Here is a 15672-nt window from a genome sequence, read left to right on the forward strand (position 1 = left end):
GAAAAGGAGTACTTGTGGCACCTTAGAGACTAACCCATTTATTTGAGCATTTATTTGAGCAAGTGAGCTGTAGCTCACGAACGCTTATGCTCAAATAAATGGGTTAGTTTCTAAGGTGCCACAAGTCCTCCTTTTCTTTTTGCGAATACAGACTAACACGGCTGCTTCTCTGAAACCTCCCACCCACCAGACACCCCTACTGGGGAGCGAGCTGGAAGCTCCTGGGGTGCAGACCGTTGGGTGTCTCCAGACACGAGGAGCAAACGGGCCCTTTCAGGCAAGACGTTGAGAACAGCAAGACAAGGAAGGGAAAAGGGATATGGGCCGGGAGCGACTGTAACGCCGACAGACCCCGGGCATCGAACCTGGGACCTCAAAGCCACATGGGTCTTAGCCAAGGCTGCAGCACTCATCAATCTCTAGAGACCGCTCAAGGGGGACAGCACGCCACACCCAGCAGGCGCGGGTCACACGAGCGCACAGCGTGTGTGCATCTGCACGGGGCTCTGGAACAAAATGGACGCCAGGCGGGTGCTTAGCAACGTGCCGTATACGGAGCAGGAGGCCGCCCAGCTGACGGCAGAGCCGGCGCAGGAGAAAGCTCCTGTTGCGAGGGCTCTGGGCTCCAGGAGGAATTGCTGGAGAACCGCCCTGCAGTGCCCAGCAAGAAGGTCCATGCCTTGCTCCCGGTGCTGGAGAATGGCACTGGGGCTCCATGCCCAGCCTGTGCGCGGTCCGGGTATGGGATCTCTGCTCTGCTCTTGGCGGTAATTAGGCTGGGCGCCTGCAGGAGCTCCCTGCCCAACGCCTGAGCGTGCCAACGCCGTGCAGATCCAAACAGACCCCCGATCTCCCTGGCCTGGGCAGGCCCCAGGGCAAGCTCCAGCAGGGACAGTGCTAGGCCCCGGAGCCCTGCTGGGGACCCTGAGCTCTGGGCCGAGGAGCCAGATTCCCTCGGCGAGTTTGCAAGGGAAGCTGTGACTTGCCTGCTCCCTGGAGCTGCTAGTGGCAGCCTGTTGGGGCCAGGTCAGGAGTTCTCCTATGACAGCCCCGCTCAGCTGCCGGGGAGCAGGAGTCCCTGGGGAGGGGAGACCCCACCCCACCTGTCACATCAGTGGGGCACTAACCCAGCCTGTCCCTGCATCCGGGGAGGGGCATCTCCAGCGATCAGCGAGGCAGAGACACAGCCCCGAACCCTCACTGACAGGGCCCACATCGTGAATGGCTTCCACTCCCCTGCTGGGGGGTTGGGCCTGTGCTCTGGGGTGTGGGGCCCAGGCTCTCTGGGGCGACAAACAGCCTCCCCCAGGCCGGGTGGGGACAGTTCAGCTGAGGGTTCAGGCTGGTTCGGGCTCCTCTGGAGAAGGGTCCTGCCTTCCCGCTGGCGCTGCAGCCCCTCCCTCCCCATCTTGTTGCTTTCCCAGGGGATTCGTGACACTCCCAGCTCCTGCCATTTCCACCTGTGGCGGGTCCCTGGTGCCACGGGAGGAGGTGGCATGGCTCGCCCTCACCCAGCTCCTGCTTGGCTGCCAGGAGCCCAGCCCACCATCTCCGCATGCGTCCCCCCGCAGGCAAGAGTGTAAATCCAGGCTCCTAGCAGCCCCATGGAGTCAGGCTGATCCCCGTAGAGCTGGAGGTTGGTCAGGAGAGGATGTGAAAGTGGGAATCGCCTCCCGGCCCCTGCACCGGCAGCAGCCTCCCGGCCCCTGCGCTGGCACCATTCTTTCCCTTTGCTCCCTCTGTGACGAAATGGGACTGTTCTTAACGTTTCCTCTGAATATTGTGGGGGTGCCTCAGTTTCCCCTGTGCAGTTCTTAAGTATCTAGGTGGTGGGATAAGGGTGCGTGATTGTTGCAGAGCCCTAGAGGGCAGGTGTGTGCAGGGATCTGGACACAGAGAATGGCCGACACCCTGTTTCCTGGCAACAGGTGGCCTGGGCCCTTCCCCCCTGCAAGGTGAGAGCTAACGGGTTGGAGAACAAAGGAATCAGGTGCCCTCCTGGCCCAGGAAAGGGACAAAGCCCAGAGGAGTGGGGGCTGGAGAGAGTTTCAGTTTGGGGCTGGCTGGGGACAAGGAGTGAACTGCAGATGGGGTTTTCTGGCTCACTGCCCCCCAAAATGGACCCGGCTGAGGGGTCCTGTTCTCTGCACCTACAAGCTCTGTTTTAGACCATGTTCCTGTCGTCTAATAAACCTTCTGTTTTACTGGCTGGCTGAGAGTCCCGTCTGACTGCGGAGTTGGGGTGCAGGATCCTCTGGCTTCCCCAGGACCCCGCCTGGGCGGACTCGCTGTGGGAAGTGCACGGAGGGGCAGAGGATGCTGAATGCTCCAAGGTCAGACCCAGGAAGGTGGAAGCTGTGTGAGTTGTGTGTCCTGCAGACAGTCTGCTCACAGAAAGGAGACTTCCCCAGAGTCCTGCCTGGCTTCATAGGGAGCAGTTCCAGAGCATCACCCGGGGACTCTGTGACAAGTGGTGGCAGAGGTGGGATGTACTGCACCCCGTGGATGGCGCTTCCTGCAGTAAGTGTCTGGGGAGCAGTAAAACGAAGAGGGATTGACGAGGACCAGGTGTGCTGAAGGCTCAGAGAGGAGAGGTTTCGGGGGACGGTTAACCCCTGGGAGTGTGTGACCAGTGAGAAGGACTGTGCAGTAATGGGTTCCCCCTGAGGACTGTGGTAAGCAGTCTCGGGGGCAGAGGAGCCTGCAGCTTGGCCCTGGGAGACAGAAGGATTTTGGCAGTAACAGGGTCCCCTGGGGATTGCAGTGAGCGGTCCCAGGGCGGAGGAGTCTGCAGCTCGACCCTGGCAAAGAGGTGGTGACCTCGAGAAGGACTGGTGCACTAGGGGTTCTCCCTGGAAACCGTGGGGAGCTGAGAGCACACAGGCCTGTGAGTCCACAACAACTTGGGAAGAGCGGAGTGATGGCCTATCACCGTCTCCTTAAGAAGGACATTGTAACCCTGTGCAGAAAGGGAGGGTGGGTTGAGCATTGGAAAGTTCACCAAAGCACAGTTAATCGTGCAGCTGGAGGAGGATGACCGCTCCAAGGAACAGATTCCTGACCCAAATGGGGCTATAGCAGGATCTGGGAGCAGCTGGAGTGGGAGCCAGGCATCCCCAAGACTCCTGTCCCCAACCAGACGAGGGTCTTCACGATCGGGTTCCCCATCCGGGGATCGGAGATGGACGGGATTGGAGCTGAGTCTGAGAGAGCAAGAGGACTGTGAGAGACAGCGGGAGCCCGAGAAAGAGCTGCAGAAGCAGCAGCAGCATGAACTGGCGGTGGGGGAGCGGAGAGGCCTAGGGGACCCCCCAGGGGTGAGTGGGGATAGACCCCGGGGTGCCAGTTCCACAGGGAACCTCGTTACTAAATTGCTGCCCCTGGTTAACGAGGGGGGGGGATGTGGATGCCCACCTCACTGCCTTTGAGCAGGCTGGAGATTTGAACCAGGGGGACCCTGCGGAAAAGCCCCGGTGTCTCGCTCCCTTGCTGGGTCCCAAGACCATAGACACCATCAGCCAGATGGGTGGGGAGGTGGACAGGCTCCCACTCCTGATCCCAACCTGTATGTCTGTGTGGAGTTTCCTGGCGTCAGGCCCCTCAGACCCCCAGTGGGAGCGGAAGGTGATGGTCAATGGGGAGACATTCCTGGGGTGACGAGATCCTGGGACAGAGAGAATTGTTGTCAGGCCCTGGCTGGTGCAGCCTCAGAGGCTGAGGGGCTGTGTGAGCTGGGTGAGGGTCCCAGGGGTGAAGCCCCTCACTCTGCTTGTGGCCCAGATCCCTGTGTAGACACCGGAGGGGTGGGGCTGGCTGGTTGTTGGGGTGCTCCAGGATATCAGCTGTGAGACCCTGTTGGGAGGTGACTGTGTCTCTTTGGGACAGGATCCAGGCCCTGCTCCTGTAATGGCCAAGGATTTGAATTTGAATCTAGGGAACCAATCGGTGGAGAGGGAAATGGTCAGTGAAAATGCAGATGACCTGGCTGGCAGGGGGGGAGGAGCTGCTAGGCTCAGGCTACCTGCCTGCCTGTAAGCAGACCCCTGGAGCTGGGTGGGACAGAGAGATGTTCCCTGACCCCCTGCACACCGGAGAGGGGGCTCCCGCTGGCTCTGATGCTGTAAGGAGAGCGGAGAGCTTGCTGCCTAGCCCCACTGGGACAGTAAGGGCAGCGCTGAGCATGGGGGGAGCTGAGACCCCAGCTAAGTGGGGGACCCACAGGCAGGGCAGGTCGGCTGCCAACCAGGTTTGCCTTGCTCAGAGGCGCTGCTGGGAAGTGATCCCACGGCAGGGAGGGAGCGACAAGGGACAGGGCTCAGCGGGGCTGTGACCCCAGGCCCAGCCAGCGAGAGGGAAGACTGGGGAGCTGAGTCTGCAGAGCAGAACAGCTGGGTAGTTAATCTCTCGAGAATGCAGGGGATGGCAGGTCTACTCTCATCTCTAGACACTTTGGATAGGACTTGTCGTCTCTCAGTGAATTTAACATCTAGTTCCTTGTGGAAGCAGAGGTTGGTAAGGGAAGGAAAACAGAGCTTTGAGAGCACAGCTTGTAAAAGGGAACCTGAGAAGGGTAACCGTGATTTGCTGGAAGTAGCTCAGGGTAGTGAGAAGAGCAGCAGTTTATCTGTTGGGAGTGGAAGGTGCTTGGTAAGGGAAGTCTGGATGCGCCTAGGCAGCCTTGTGAGTTGATGCCTGTGTCTAGTCAGCAGGGTGGGAAGGCGAGGAGAGTGGAAGATGAGTGTCCCTGGACCTTACCTGTTAGCTGGGTGGAGAATTGGGACAGTGAAGGAAACGTGCCTGTGCCTGTCAGAGGTATTGACTTGCCTGTGGAGGGAGCTACCCTGATCTCCAAGCAGGTGTCTGTGAACAGCCCTGTGTGCTGGGACAAGGGGAAAGAGATCCCAAGCTGTGTGTCTGGGAAAGGAGAAAGTGTGTCCGGCTCTTCTTTGTCTGTGCAGCAGACAGAAGGGGCCTTTCAGCCTGTGATGGTTGAGGATAGTGCAGTTGTCTCAGAGTTGGTCCTGGATTCACCTAAAGCCCAGGAAGGGAAGGGTCCTAAGTTTGGGTCTGCTTGGGAGAATGGCCCTGTAACTAGGTCACACCCAGATAGTGTCTATGTAAAATCCCAGAGACCAGACAATTCTGGTGCTTGTATTTTGCCTGTTGCTAGTGTGTTGTTGGGAAAGGGTGTCGCAACTCTGTCTAATCAGGGTGAGATCCTAGCCAGGGCACAAGGAGAGCAGGAAGGTGATGTGATTGTGTTATCTACTGAGGGTGTGGAAATCTGTGGCAAGAAGGAAAAGATTCCTGAACTTGTGTGTGGCAAAGGGAAGGAGAATGCTTCTGATGTTTTCTCTAGGAAGTCTGTGAGTTTGCCTGAAAGGGGATTGTGTAGGAATCTGCCGGATGGGCCAGAGGTGATTCTGGATGTAAGGGAGACCCAAAAAGTGTCTGTTGTTGCTCAGGAAAGTGTTCCTCTAGAGCAAGCCCTAGGTGAAGAGGGTAAGAGCAGAATTTCTGTGAGGGGTGAATTGTTGCATAGAAAAGCCCCTCGGGAAAGGAATCCTCATGGAGTCTTTGCAAGCAGTTTACTGGAACTGAAGGGTGTGAAAGTGATTTAATCAAGAAAAAGTTTCAGTTCCTAACAGCCGGAAATTTTCTGTTGTGACTGAAGCCACTGACTGTCCTGTTGAAGGATCCAGTGTGGATAGCTTTGACAAGGTCTCAGATGGAGTGAAAGCTGTTCAGAAAGTTAAACAGTCCGATAACCAAGTGGCTGTGTTTGGCCAGCTTGTTGGGGAGACAAGGTTGTTGAGAAAGGAATGTCTCCATGCTGATTCTGTAAGTTAACAGTCTGTATCCCAGGTGAAGAGGGTGCTGGGCTGCCTCAAGGAGGCAGGACTGATGGTAAAAGCTGGAAAGTATAAGGTGGAGATAATCAGAGAGTGGCCTGTTCTCCAGACCAAGAAACAGGTCCAGGGCTCTTTTGGGATGGCGGGGTACTACTGGAGGTTTGTACCCCACCTGAGCTCCCTAGCTGCCCCCATCACTGAGCTATGTAAGAAGGAGAAGCCGGACGAGCTGGTCTGGACCGAGCAGTGCCAGAGGGCTCTCTGTGCGTTGAAGGAGGCTGTAATCCAGGGAGTGGTAAATCTGGTAAACTCGGACAGTGCCAAGCCCTTTTCAGTGTCACCGACGCCTCAGACACAGGGCTGGGTGCGGGGCTGATGCCGAGCTGCTGGTGACAGAGACAGAGGGTGGCCCAGGTTAAGATGGGGGCTCTTTACCCAGAGAGCCCGAATCACAGCCCTCCAGACTGGAGCACTGGGAGAAGACACGATCCCAGTTTGAACCCCAGGGGTGTTGGGGTGGCCAAAGGGCACGGGCCGCATAAACCTTCCCACATGCGGCATGCGAGTGCCATCGACCACCCCCGACCTAAGGGAGGGCGAGAAACTGGAAGGGTCTGGTGTAACTCCCACCAAGGAATGGGAGAGATGCTGGGGCATTCATGGGAACGTTGGTGGGTTCGAACTTCCCAAGATCACCGGCTAAATTTACCCCGCTCAGTTCGGTCTCGAAGCGGGGAGAGATGTGACGAAGCGGGACTGTTCTTAATGTTTCCTCTGAATAGTGTGGGGGTGCCTCAGTTTCCCCTACGCAGTTCTTAATTATCTAGGTGGTGGGATAAGGGTGTATGATCGTTGCAGAGCCCTAGAGGGCAGGTGTGTGGAGGGGTCTGGACACAAGAGAATGGCCGACACCCTATTTCCTGGCAACTGATGGCCTGGCCCTTCCCCCCTGCAAGGTGAGAGCTAAAGGGTTGGAGAACAAAGGAATCTGGTGACCTCCTGGCCCGGGAAAGGGACAAAGCCCAGAGGAGGAGGGGCTGGAGAAAGTTTCAGTATTGGGGCTGGCTGGGGAGGAGGAGTGAAGTGCAGATGTGGTTGTCTGGCTCACTGACCCCCGAAACGGACCCAGCTGAGGGGTCCTGTTCTCTGCACCTACAAGCTCTGTTTTAGACCATGTTCCTGTCATCTAATAAACCTCTGTTTTACTGGCTGGCTGAGAGTCACATCTGACTGCGAAGTTGGGGGCAGGACCCTCTGGCTTCCCCAGGACCCCGCCTGGGCGGACTCGCTGTGGGAAGCGCATGGAGGGGCAGAGGAGGCTGAATGCTCCGAGGTCAGACCCAGGAAGGTGGAAACCGTGTGAGCTCCTTGCCCTGCAGACAGGCTGCTCTCAGAGAGGAGACCCCACCAGAGTCCTGCCTGGCTTCACAGGGAGCAGGTCCAGAGCATCGCCCGGGGTCCCTGTGACACCCTCTCTCCTCTGGGCTGTGCCTGCTCCAGGGGGCAGGGGCGCTTGCGTTCCTGCAGAGCTGCTGCCGGTGGCGGCTCCAGGCGAACCCAGGCTGTTGGGAGCCCTCTCCGCCTCGCAGGAGCAGGAATCCAGCTGAGCCAGGAGCTCTGTTTACTAGTTCAGGAGGGCGCCCCATGGCCAGGCTGAGTGGGCTCATGCCTTCCCGAGACAACCCCCACTGTTATCACTGCCCGGCTGGGCCCGGGTCACCACTGGGTACGACACAATAAAGTGAACAGCATCAGGGAGGGAGGGCGGCTTCCCCAGCCCTGTGGCCCAGCATGCCTGTGGCTTGGCACGCGGGAGAGGCCATGGAGGCTTTGCCACAGGTCTGGGGTGATGCATGACTTACAAGGCACCCACCACAAGTGAGCTCTGCAGATCTTTCCAACAGGTGGCACTTGTCCAGCCCAGTCCAGATCGAATCTTCGGCTCTCACCAGCGGGCAGCCATTTCCCCCTTTGAAATGTAGGAATTCTGGAGACGAGCCCCACTGGGATGGGCCTAGCTTAGTGACACGGCAGGTCTTTTTCTCTCCCTTGCTAGGTATTTACACCACGCCCCTCAGTGCCGTGTCTGAGCACTGCCTCACGGTAGTTTATAGGGGAGTTAGGACTACAGAAACTGCCAGGTGGACCTGTAACCCTCTGGAGTTACTTGTTCGGCTGTGTGTGTGTTCTCTCTGTGTGTCGTCCCAGCGCTGTGCAGGTTTCTGGCACAGCAGACCTCGATTTAACCGCCCAACGACCCCAAGATCCATTAAGGTACGAAGGCACCTGGCCAGGTTTATTGTTGATGAAGCACGGTCCTAGCTCCCCAGATCAGTGTCTCCTTACACTAGCCCATGGATACCCGTGACAATGGACACAGCTCAGTGAACGGGGGCGCTTTCCATTCCCGCCTAGGCTGGACAGAGACACTCCCTTTGAGACTCCATTTTATACACCAATACAAACAAGTTACGTGGTGCACCTCTGACAGCGGTAGTTACTGCCCGGACGTGGGTTGTTACCACCCATTACCTTGTACATGTTGGTTCGATCAAAACATATTTATCGATTATACTGTCCTCCTGACCTTCCCTTTAGGAGGGGTGTCAGGGTTCCTTCCCCACTCTGAACTCTAGGGTACAGATGTGGGGACCCGCATGAAAGACCCCCTACACTTATTCTTACCCGCTTAGGTTAAAAACTTTCCTAAGGTACAAACTTTGCCTTGGCCTTGAACCGTATGCTGCCACCACCAAGTGTTTTAAACAAAGAACAGGGAAAGAGCCCACTTGGAGACGTCTTCCCCCAAAATATCCCCCCAAGCCCTACACCCCCTTTCCTGGGGAAGGGTTGATAATAATCCTCACCAATTTGTACAGGTGAACACAGACTCAAACCCGTGGATCTTAAGAACAATGAAAAATCAATCAGGTTCCTAAAAGAAGAATTTTAATTAAAGAAAAGGTAAAAGAATCACCTCTGTAAAATCAGGATGGAAAATACCTTACAGGGTATTCAGATTCAAAACACAGAGAATCCCCCTCTGGGCAAAACCTTACAGTTACAGAAAACAGGAATAAACCTCCCTCTTAACACAGGGAAAATTCACATAAAACAAAAGATAAACTGATCCGCCTTGCCTGGCTTACTTATACTGGTTGCAATATTGGAGACTTGGATCAGGATGGGTTGGAGAAGATGGATTTCTGTCTGGCCTCTCTCAGTCCCAAGAGAGAACAACCCCGTAAACAACGAGCACAAACAAAAGCCTTTCCCCCCCCAAGATTTGAAAGTGTCTTGTTCCCTTATTGGTCCTTTGGGTCAGGTGCCAGCCAGGTTAGTTGAGCTTCTTAACCCTTCACAGGTAACAGGAGGTTGCCTCTGGCCAGGAGGGATTTTCTAGCCCTGTATACAGAAAGGTGGTTACCCTTCCCTTTATATTTATGACAAGGGGTCAGGGTGTTCTCACTGCCTTCTGGATGTGTTTGTACCACGCTTGGGCTCGGGGTGTTCTGGTACCACCCTTCTGGAATGTGTTGGCGCGAGTGCTCTGTGCCCAGCACCTTGTAGGAACGTGTGTTTCTGCAATATCAGCCCTGTGCTTGCCAGGTTCTGTGAGCCGGGCCTGCCTCTCGTTCACAGCTTGACTTTGCTTTATATCAGCAAAACTTTGACCACGTCTTTAGCCCAGGCCTCAGGCCTCACATCGGGCCTCTGCAACAAGGGCTTATGTCTCAGGCTCTCTTTCTACTCCACCTGCTAGCCCCATATGTCAGAGTGGCTGGACCCAGCTGATCAGAGGCAGGTGGTGGAAACCCTGCAGTGGGCTGTTATGCAGCAACAAGCCAGGCAATGTTCTTCCTAGCCCCTGGCAGCCAGTGGCTGGCTTACAGCGTGAAATGAGGGTTTGTACCTAACCCTAGTGAATGTAACCCTGGATATTTTCATTAACCACAGACATACTTCAACCCTTCTGTGAATCCTACTAAGCTCTTGGCCTCAGTGCTATCTTGTGGCAGTGAGTTCCACAGGTTAGGTACGCGGAGTGCAACTAACCATTTTCTTGTATCGGTTATAATTATTATTGCACCAATGTGTGACATCCCCTGGCCCATCTGCACCTGACTCAGTGCCTCCCACAGGCGTTGGGCACGGGTGACCCTTGGAGCCTGTGTTTGCGATCAGTTTCGGTGTGCAGTTGTGAGCGCAAATAGGAAGATTGCACCAGCAACCTATGGGCACAGACACCGGAGGCATGTACGCTCTTTCTCTCTCCCGGGGACTGTCCAGGGAAATGTTTGAATGCTTTGTTCATGCATCACCTGTGCTGCTGGTTGGGCAATTCTCAGGGCCCGCACCTTTAAACAAACACAGTTAAAACTATCCTCAGTCAGTACCAGGTTCTGCCTCGCCCATGTTAGTTGTGAGCTATTTATTTCTGGGGGTGTGTGGGAGGCTGAATGACTGGCTGGGACCCCTCCCCACAGTGTCAGTGACACAGCTGCTCTCTGGGAGGAACCATGCATAGCTGGGCAAGCCCTGGCGGGGAAGGAGATGGACACAGGGAACCCTCCCTCTGCTTGCTCCAGGTCCAGAGAGACTGGAGGCGAGGGAGAGGCTGGTGGCCATGCCACCTCCCTGAAGCAGAGGTCTACCCTGGGCTCAGGTGAAAAGAAAATACGGGGGGTGAGGATGGGACCGAGCCCCTGGGAATATTTGAGTCCCAGGCTCCAGAGGGGAGGAGGCTGCCGGCCTGGATCTTGTCCTTCACCTGTTTTGCTCTCCCTCCCTGCAGCCAGGAAGCTGAAATGCACAAAGCACATTAAAGCCTCCCACGCAGGCATGTGAGCGTGTGGGTGGGAATGAAGGGTGGCGCCAGGGCTGCTCCTTGTACGTGGGAGATCCCAGGAGCCCGGCTGAGCTGCGGCGCCGGGCTCTGTACATGGGGCTGGGATACTGCTGAGGAGAGCCGGCTTGTGGTTTCGGGTGGGTTGATGGAGCTGGTCCCCGTGTTCTGTCCGGGACTCTTGCCCGACGGAGTGCTGTAGAATAAACTCGTTGAGTGTTACTCCCTTTCAATTGAGCTAGGTGTCTGCTAGTAAAGCGGTGGACTGCCTGCCCCCAGCCCTCCCTCCCCAGGGGTCTGAACACCTGAAGATCAGCCCTGCACCAAATCAGCTTCTTTACATAGATTTTCTTGGAGCCGAAGTAGAATCCCAGGCTCCAGTCTCCTGCGGTCTCCCAGCGTGTCCCTTTGCTGCTTGGTCAATATCAACCCCTGCACTTTTCAGGGAGTGCTGGGGGCCCCGTCCCCTCCTGCCCTGGCAGCCTGTTCTCCTCTCTGCCCAGCCGGGGGGAGGAAGGGGGGGGCATCACCATTTTGTTAGTGAGGCAGAGTCTTGGGCCCAAACCATTGCTGATGGTTGCCAGTTTGGCTGCTGGCCCCCCTGACCTGGGGTTGGACCATCTGCTGGGCCCGTCCCCTGGGGCGTGGTGCACAGGGTCTCAGGAGATAGCCGGGGTGCTCTGCCGCTGGCCAGGGCATGTTCCTGCCCTCCCCAGTGGCCCTGGTGACATACGGCCCAGCCATGCGGCTCAGCACAGTGACGAGCCAGTTCGCAGGAAGAGCCTTGTCTTACCTATGCCACCAGCTGGCTCCTCCCCTTGCCTGCTCTCCCCAGGTGACCGCGCCAGGCTTGGCTGGGCAGGGCGGGTACCTGGGACCACTTACAGTGGAATGGAATAAGCTGGAGTCAGATTCCGACAGGTCCGGACAGGCCACCTGGGAGCCGGCCCCTCCCTCTGCGGCACCAGCCCCGCTTGCCAGACAGCTTAAATCTGCCCTGCCTCAGCCCTGAGGATCGAGACCCAGCATCTCAGCACCATGAAGTTGGCTGGCATTGTGCTCCTTGCGGCCCTGCTCTCGCTGTGGGCCGAGCTGCCCGCTGCGTCCCGGGGAGACAGGTCGACTGCAGCACCTGGTGAGTGCTGAGAGCGGGCACCTGCCGGGCCAGCACACAGGTGCGGCACCTTGGGGCGTCCAGCCCTGGGACGAACTCCCCCGCCCCCAAGGATGGGAGCGGCGATGGGGGCTGGATTCTCGTGGGACCTGCCCGCCCATGGGCTGTGCAGGACGAGGGGCAGACAGTGGATGTGCCTGGGGAGGGGGGGCAGTGCCTAGCCAAACCCGACCTGAGACCCATCTGGGGATCCCCCCCATGTGCCCAGCCCCCCCACTCCCGTGCAGGGTGGAGTTGTGGATCTCTGCAGCCCCCGGTCAGTGCGCGCTGACCCGTCTCTCTTTGCAGTTAAGGCTGGTTACTGCTACAAGGTGGCCCCGGTGGGGGGGGTGTTTGATGGGAAGAACTGCAGTGCCTGCCTGGAGAACAACACCTGCTCCACCTGCTGCACCGACGGCGACTGCCCCCGGAGCGACAAGTGCTGCCCGGACGAGTGCGGCTACACCTGCCAGATGGCAGTGACAGGTACGGGGGTCCTGGCCCCTGCGCCTCACTAGCTGGGAATGAGCCTGCCCCTCAGGAACAGCCAGGGCCTGGGCCGGTCCCCCAGAGCAGAGTGCCCAGCCCGACGGGCAGAGACGGCGCTGGGCACTAGGCCCACGAGGGCAGTAGGGGGGCTGCTGCTGGGCGGGGTGAGACACAGCTTCCTCCTCCTCCAAGCACAGGGCTGAGACTGTGCCACCCCGACCCGGGGGAGCCCTGATTCCACCATCCGCGTCCCCTGGCAGAGCCAGCGGGGCTGCTCTAGCCGGCTACATGCCGCCGCTCAGAGGTGCACTGCTGCGGGCACAGCACAGTGCGGGATCCTCTGGAGTGGCTCAGAGCATGGCCGGATGGCAGGTGCAGGGCAGGGATGGGGTCTCTGGCCTCTGTTTGCCAGGAGCTGGGAATGGGCGACAGGGGATGGATCACTTGGTGATTCCCTGCTCTGTTCCTTCCCTCTGGGGCACCTGGCCCTGGCCGCGGTCGGCAGACAGGACACGGGGCTAGATGGGCCTTTGCGCTGACCCAGTCTGGCCGTTCTGATGGACTTATGTACCTGAGCCCTGCCTGCACCCCAGTCTGCACCGTTGCTCCCCTCAGTGGGTCGCCTGTGTAGACGTGCTGGAGGCACTGGCTGCTTGCTGTGCAGAGGGTGCCTGGAGCTGGGCTTGCCCCATGATTTGGAGCCGGCGAGCAGCCCAGCCTGAGCGGTTTGGGGTGGGGGGTGAATCTCAAAGATGTTTCCCTGCAGCCGTAGGTCCGTGGCCGCTGGGCCATTCTGAGGCGTGACGCTCTCTGGCTCTAGGGGCCTCATGCGGCCTCCCCATAGCCAAGGCTGCGTCTGATCCACCCTCGCTCCCAGGGGTGGGGGTGGAGGGTCCCATGGTTCCCTATGGCCTGTGGGGTGACGCTTATGCCTGGGAAGTGGCTTCTCTGAGAAGCCCTGGTCCCTCCCCGGCTGGGACGAGCCTGTCCGACGGGTCCTGCTACCAATTCATTAACTCGCTCCAGCCTCCAGCTCCCGCTGCCCTCTGCCTGGGGTCCCTGGTGAACGGGCCGGGGCATTAGCAACGTGCCCATTGCCACTCCGCCTGTAACGCTCACCCCAGCAGTGGGCACGGCCCCTGGCTTCCCAGCACATCACACCTTTGCGCTAACGGGCAGAGACGTGCATTGCAGCCAGCCCGCGCCTGGGCTCGGAGTTCCCTGGTGGGGCTGGCCCTGACCTTTGGCAGGAGGCCTGGGGTAGCCGAACTGGGCAGTGGGGCAGTGGGGGGCAGGATGGGTCTGATGCCAGGTGACGGGACGAGGGGCGTATGCAAGAGAACGGCTCTGCTGCCCTCCACCCCCGCCCCACTTTGCAGGCCCCTCTGAGAGCAGCGCCCCGGTGCCTGGGGCCTTAGGGGGCAGAGGCAGTTAGAGCCTCCCCCTTTGCCTCTCACAGCCCCCCAACCCTTTGCTCTGCAGATCTCTGCCACCTGCCCTCGGTGTGCGGCTATTGCAAGGCCAGGTTCCCTCGCTTCTTCTACAACTGGTCCAGCCAGGCCTGCGAGGAGTTTGTGTACGGCGGCTGCGGCGGCAACAGGAACAACTTTGAGACAAAGGAGGAATGTCTGCAGGCTTGCAGGCCGCCCGGTAAATGGAGCGGGCGGCCCAGCGCCACGGGGCGGAGCCCAGGGCTGGCTTGGGACCTGGGCCTCTCAGGGCAGGACTCTGCGCCCAGGATGGCGGCAGGCCCCCAAGTCTGGGAGAGAGGGGGGACCGCCCCCAAGCAGTGATGGGGGAAAGGCCATCTGTGGAGGGAGCTGGGAAGGAGAGGTGCCGTGGGCACGCCCTGGGCCTGACCGCATTGCCTTTCTGTCGCAGGCACTGCCTAGCCCTGGCCGGCATGGGGGAGCCGAAGAGGAAGCTGCTGTTCCTGGCTGGTGCCTGTCTTCCCGGGCACAATTCCTGTCCCTTTCTGAGGGAAACGACTCCCTGCCTGGGAAGCCCGGACCTTTGCTCCCCCGGACCCTCTGCAGCAGGGTTTGGCTGGAGGCGGTTGCATTGTCTCCCAGGTGCAGAGCCAGCTCCCGCGGCCCCCGAGCTGGCCCAGCCCCGCTGCCGTTCTGTAGCCATGGACGTGTGTGTTGCGTGTTAACGCTCAGCACGGAGCGCGGCGCTGGGAGGCAGGGGCTGCTATCAGCCAAACGCCCCTTTCCCTGGGACCTCGTGAGGGTCCGAGGGGTTAAATACAAGGACTGACCCTTTTCAAACAGAAGTAGGTCTTGTCACTCCTGCCCTTGGGAGAGGAGGGAGCTGTGCACACAACTCTGGCTGGAGTGCAGACTCTGCCCCTGCTTCCCTATTGGAGGGGGTGGGGGGGCATTTGGGACTCCAGGGCACATTGGGTAGTGGGAGTGCACAGCCCTGGCATATGGGCAGCAGGGTCCCCTGCCAAGGCCCCAGTGTGTGACAGGCCAAGCATGATCCCCTTCCTCCCAGCCTGCTGCTCTGTGCCCTTCGCTACCCTAACTCTCGTGCCAGCATGTGTTCTCCTTGAAGCCCCAGCTCCTGGAGTCAGGGGAGCACGAGAATCTCAGCTTCATTTAAAACAACAGCTGTGCAGAAAAGCCTGAAAACATAGCCCCATGAGCAACAGCCCCAGCCGACAAAGAACGAGACCCAGCACTTCCTACTTTGGACAGTCTCATGAGTTTTTAGTTCTTTTAACTGGCGATGCTACTACTCTTCCGTCTCAACCTTCGTGTCAGAACCACCCATTTCGATCTGCTGGGCCTGCCCTGTTCAGACACCCACCCAGCTACAGGAAGAGGCAACGTGGGTAGGATAAGGCACTGGGCTGGCAGCCAGGAGACTTGGGTTCTAACCTCTGCACTGCAACTCTGGGTAGGTCTCTGCTTCTATTTCCCTGCCACCCCTGTCTTGCCTGGGTGGCGCGTGAGCTCCCTGTGTCAGGGGCTGTCTCTTATGCGTTTGCACAGCACCCAGCACAAGGGCCCTGATCCCGGGGGAGCCTTCGCCTACCACTAGAATAAAAATAAACTGTCATCACCCCGTCCCCTCCGGATGGGGTCTGGTGCTTCTTCACTGAAATAGCGCTAGCAAGTATTTCTCGAGGTGCAGGGGCATTATCACCCCAGAACACTCAGGTCCAGCAGAAAAACTCTCCCTGAAACAGGGTACATAGGGAATCTTATAGCACCAAACAGACACTGCCAAATTCACAGCTCGCGTAGACTAGACTAGACTAGACTGTCCCTGCCCCACCAAACTGGTATTTGGGCTCAGGAGATGAATTTAAAGGCTCTGGCTCC

At 58.4% G+C, this 15672-nt stretch overlaps 1 protein-coding gene across 1 annotated transcript; it reads left to right on the forward strand.

Moving 5' to 3' along the window:
- The first annotated feature begins 516 nt into the window (after positions 1 to 516).
- Positions 517 to 15412, forward strand: LOC141997641 (uncharacterized). Its single transcript, XM_074970068.1, has 5 exons — positions 517 to 739; positions 11705 to 11833; positions 12161 to 12337; positions 13823 to 13990; positions 14222 to 15412. Exons 1-5 carry the CDS (start codon positions 517 to 519, stop codon positions 14230 to 14232), a joined length of 708 nt encoding a protein of 235 aa, XP_074826169.1. The 3' UTR covers positions 14233 to 15412.
- The last annotated feature ends 260 nt before the right edge of the window (positions 15413 to 15672 follow it).

Source organism: Natator depressus, chromosome 13 (assembly GCF_965152275.1).
Source record: "Natator depressus isolate rNatDep1 chromosome 13, rNatDep2.hap1, whole genome shotgun sequence".
NCBI lineage: Eukaryota > Metazoa > Chordata > Testudines > Cheloniidae > Natator > Natator depressus.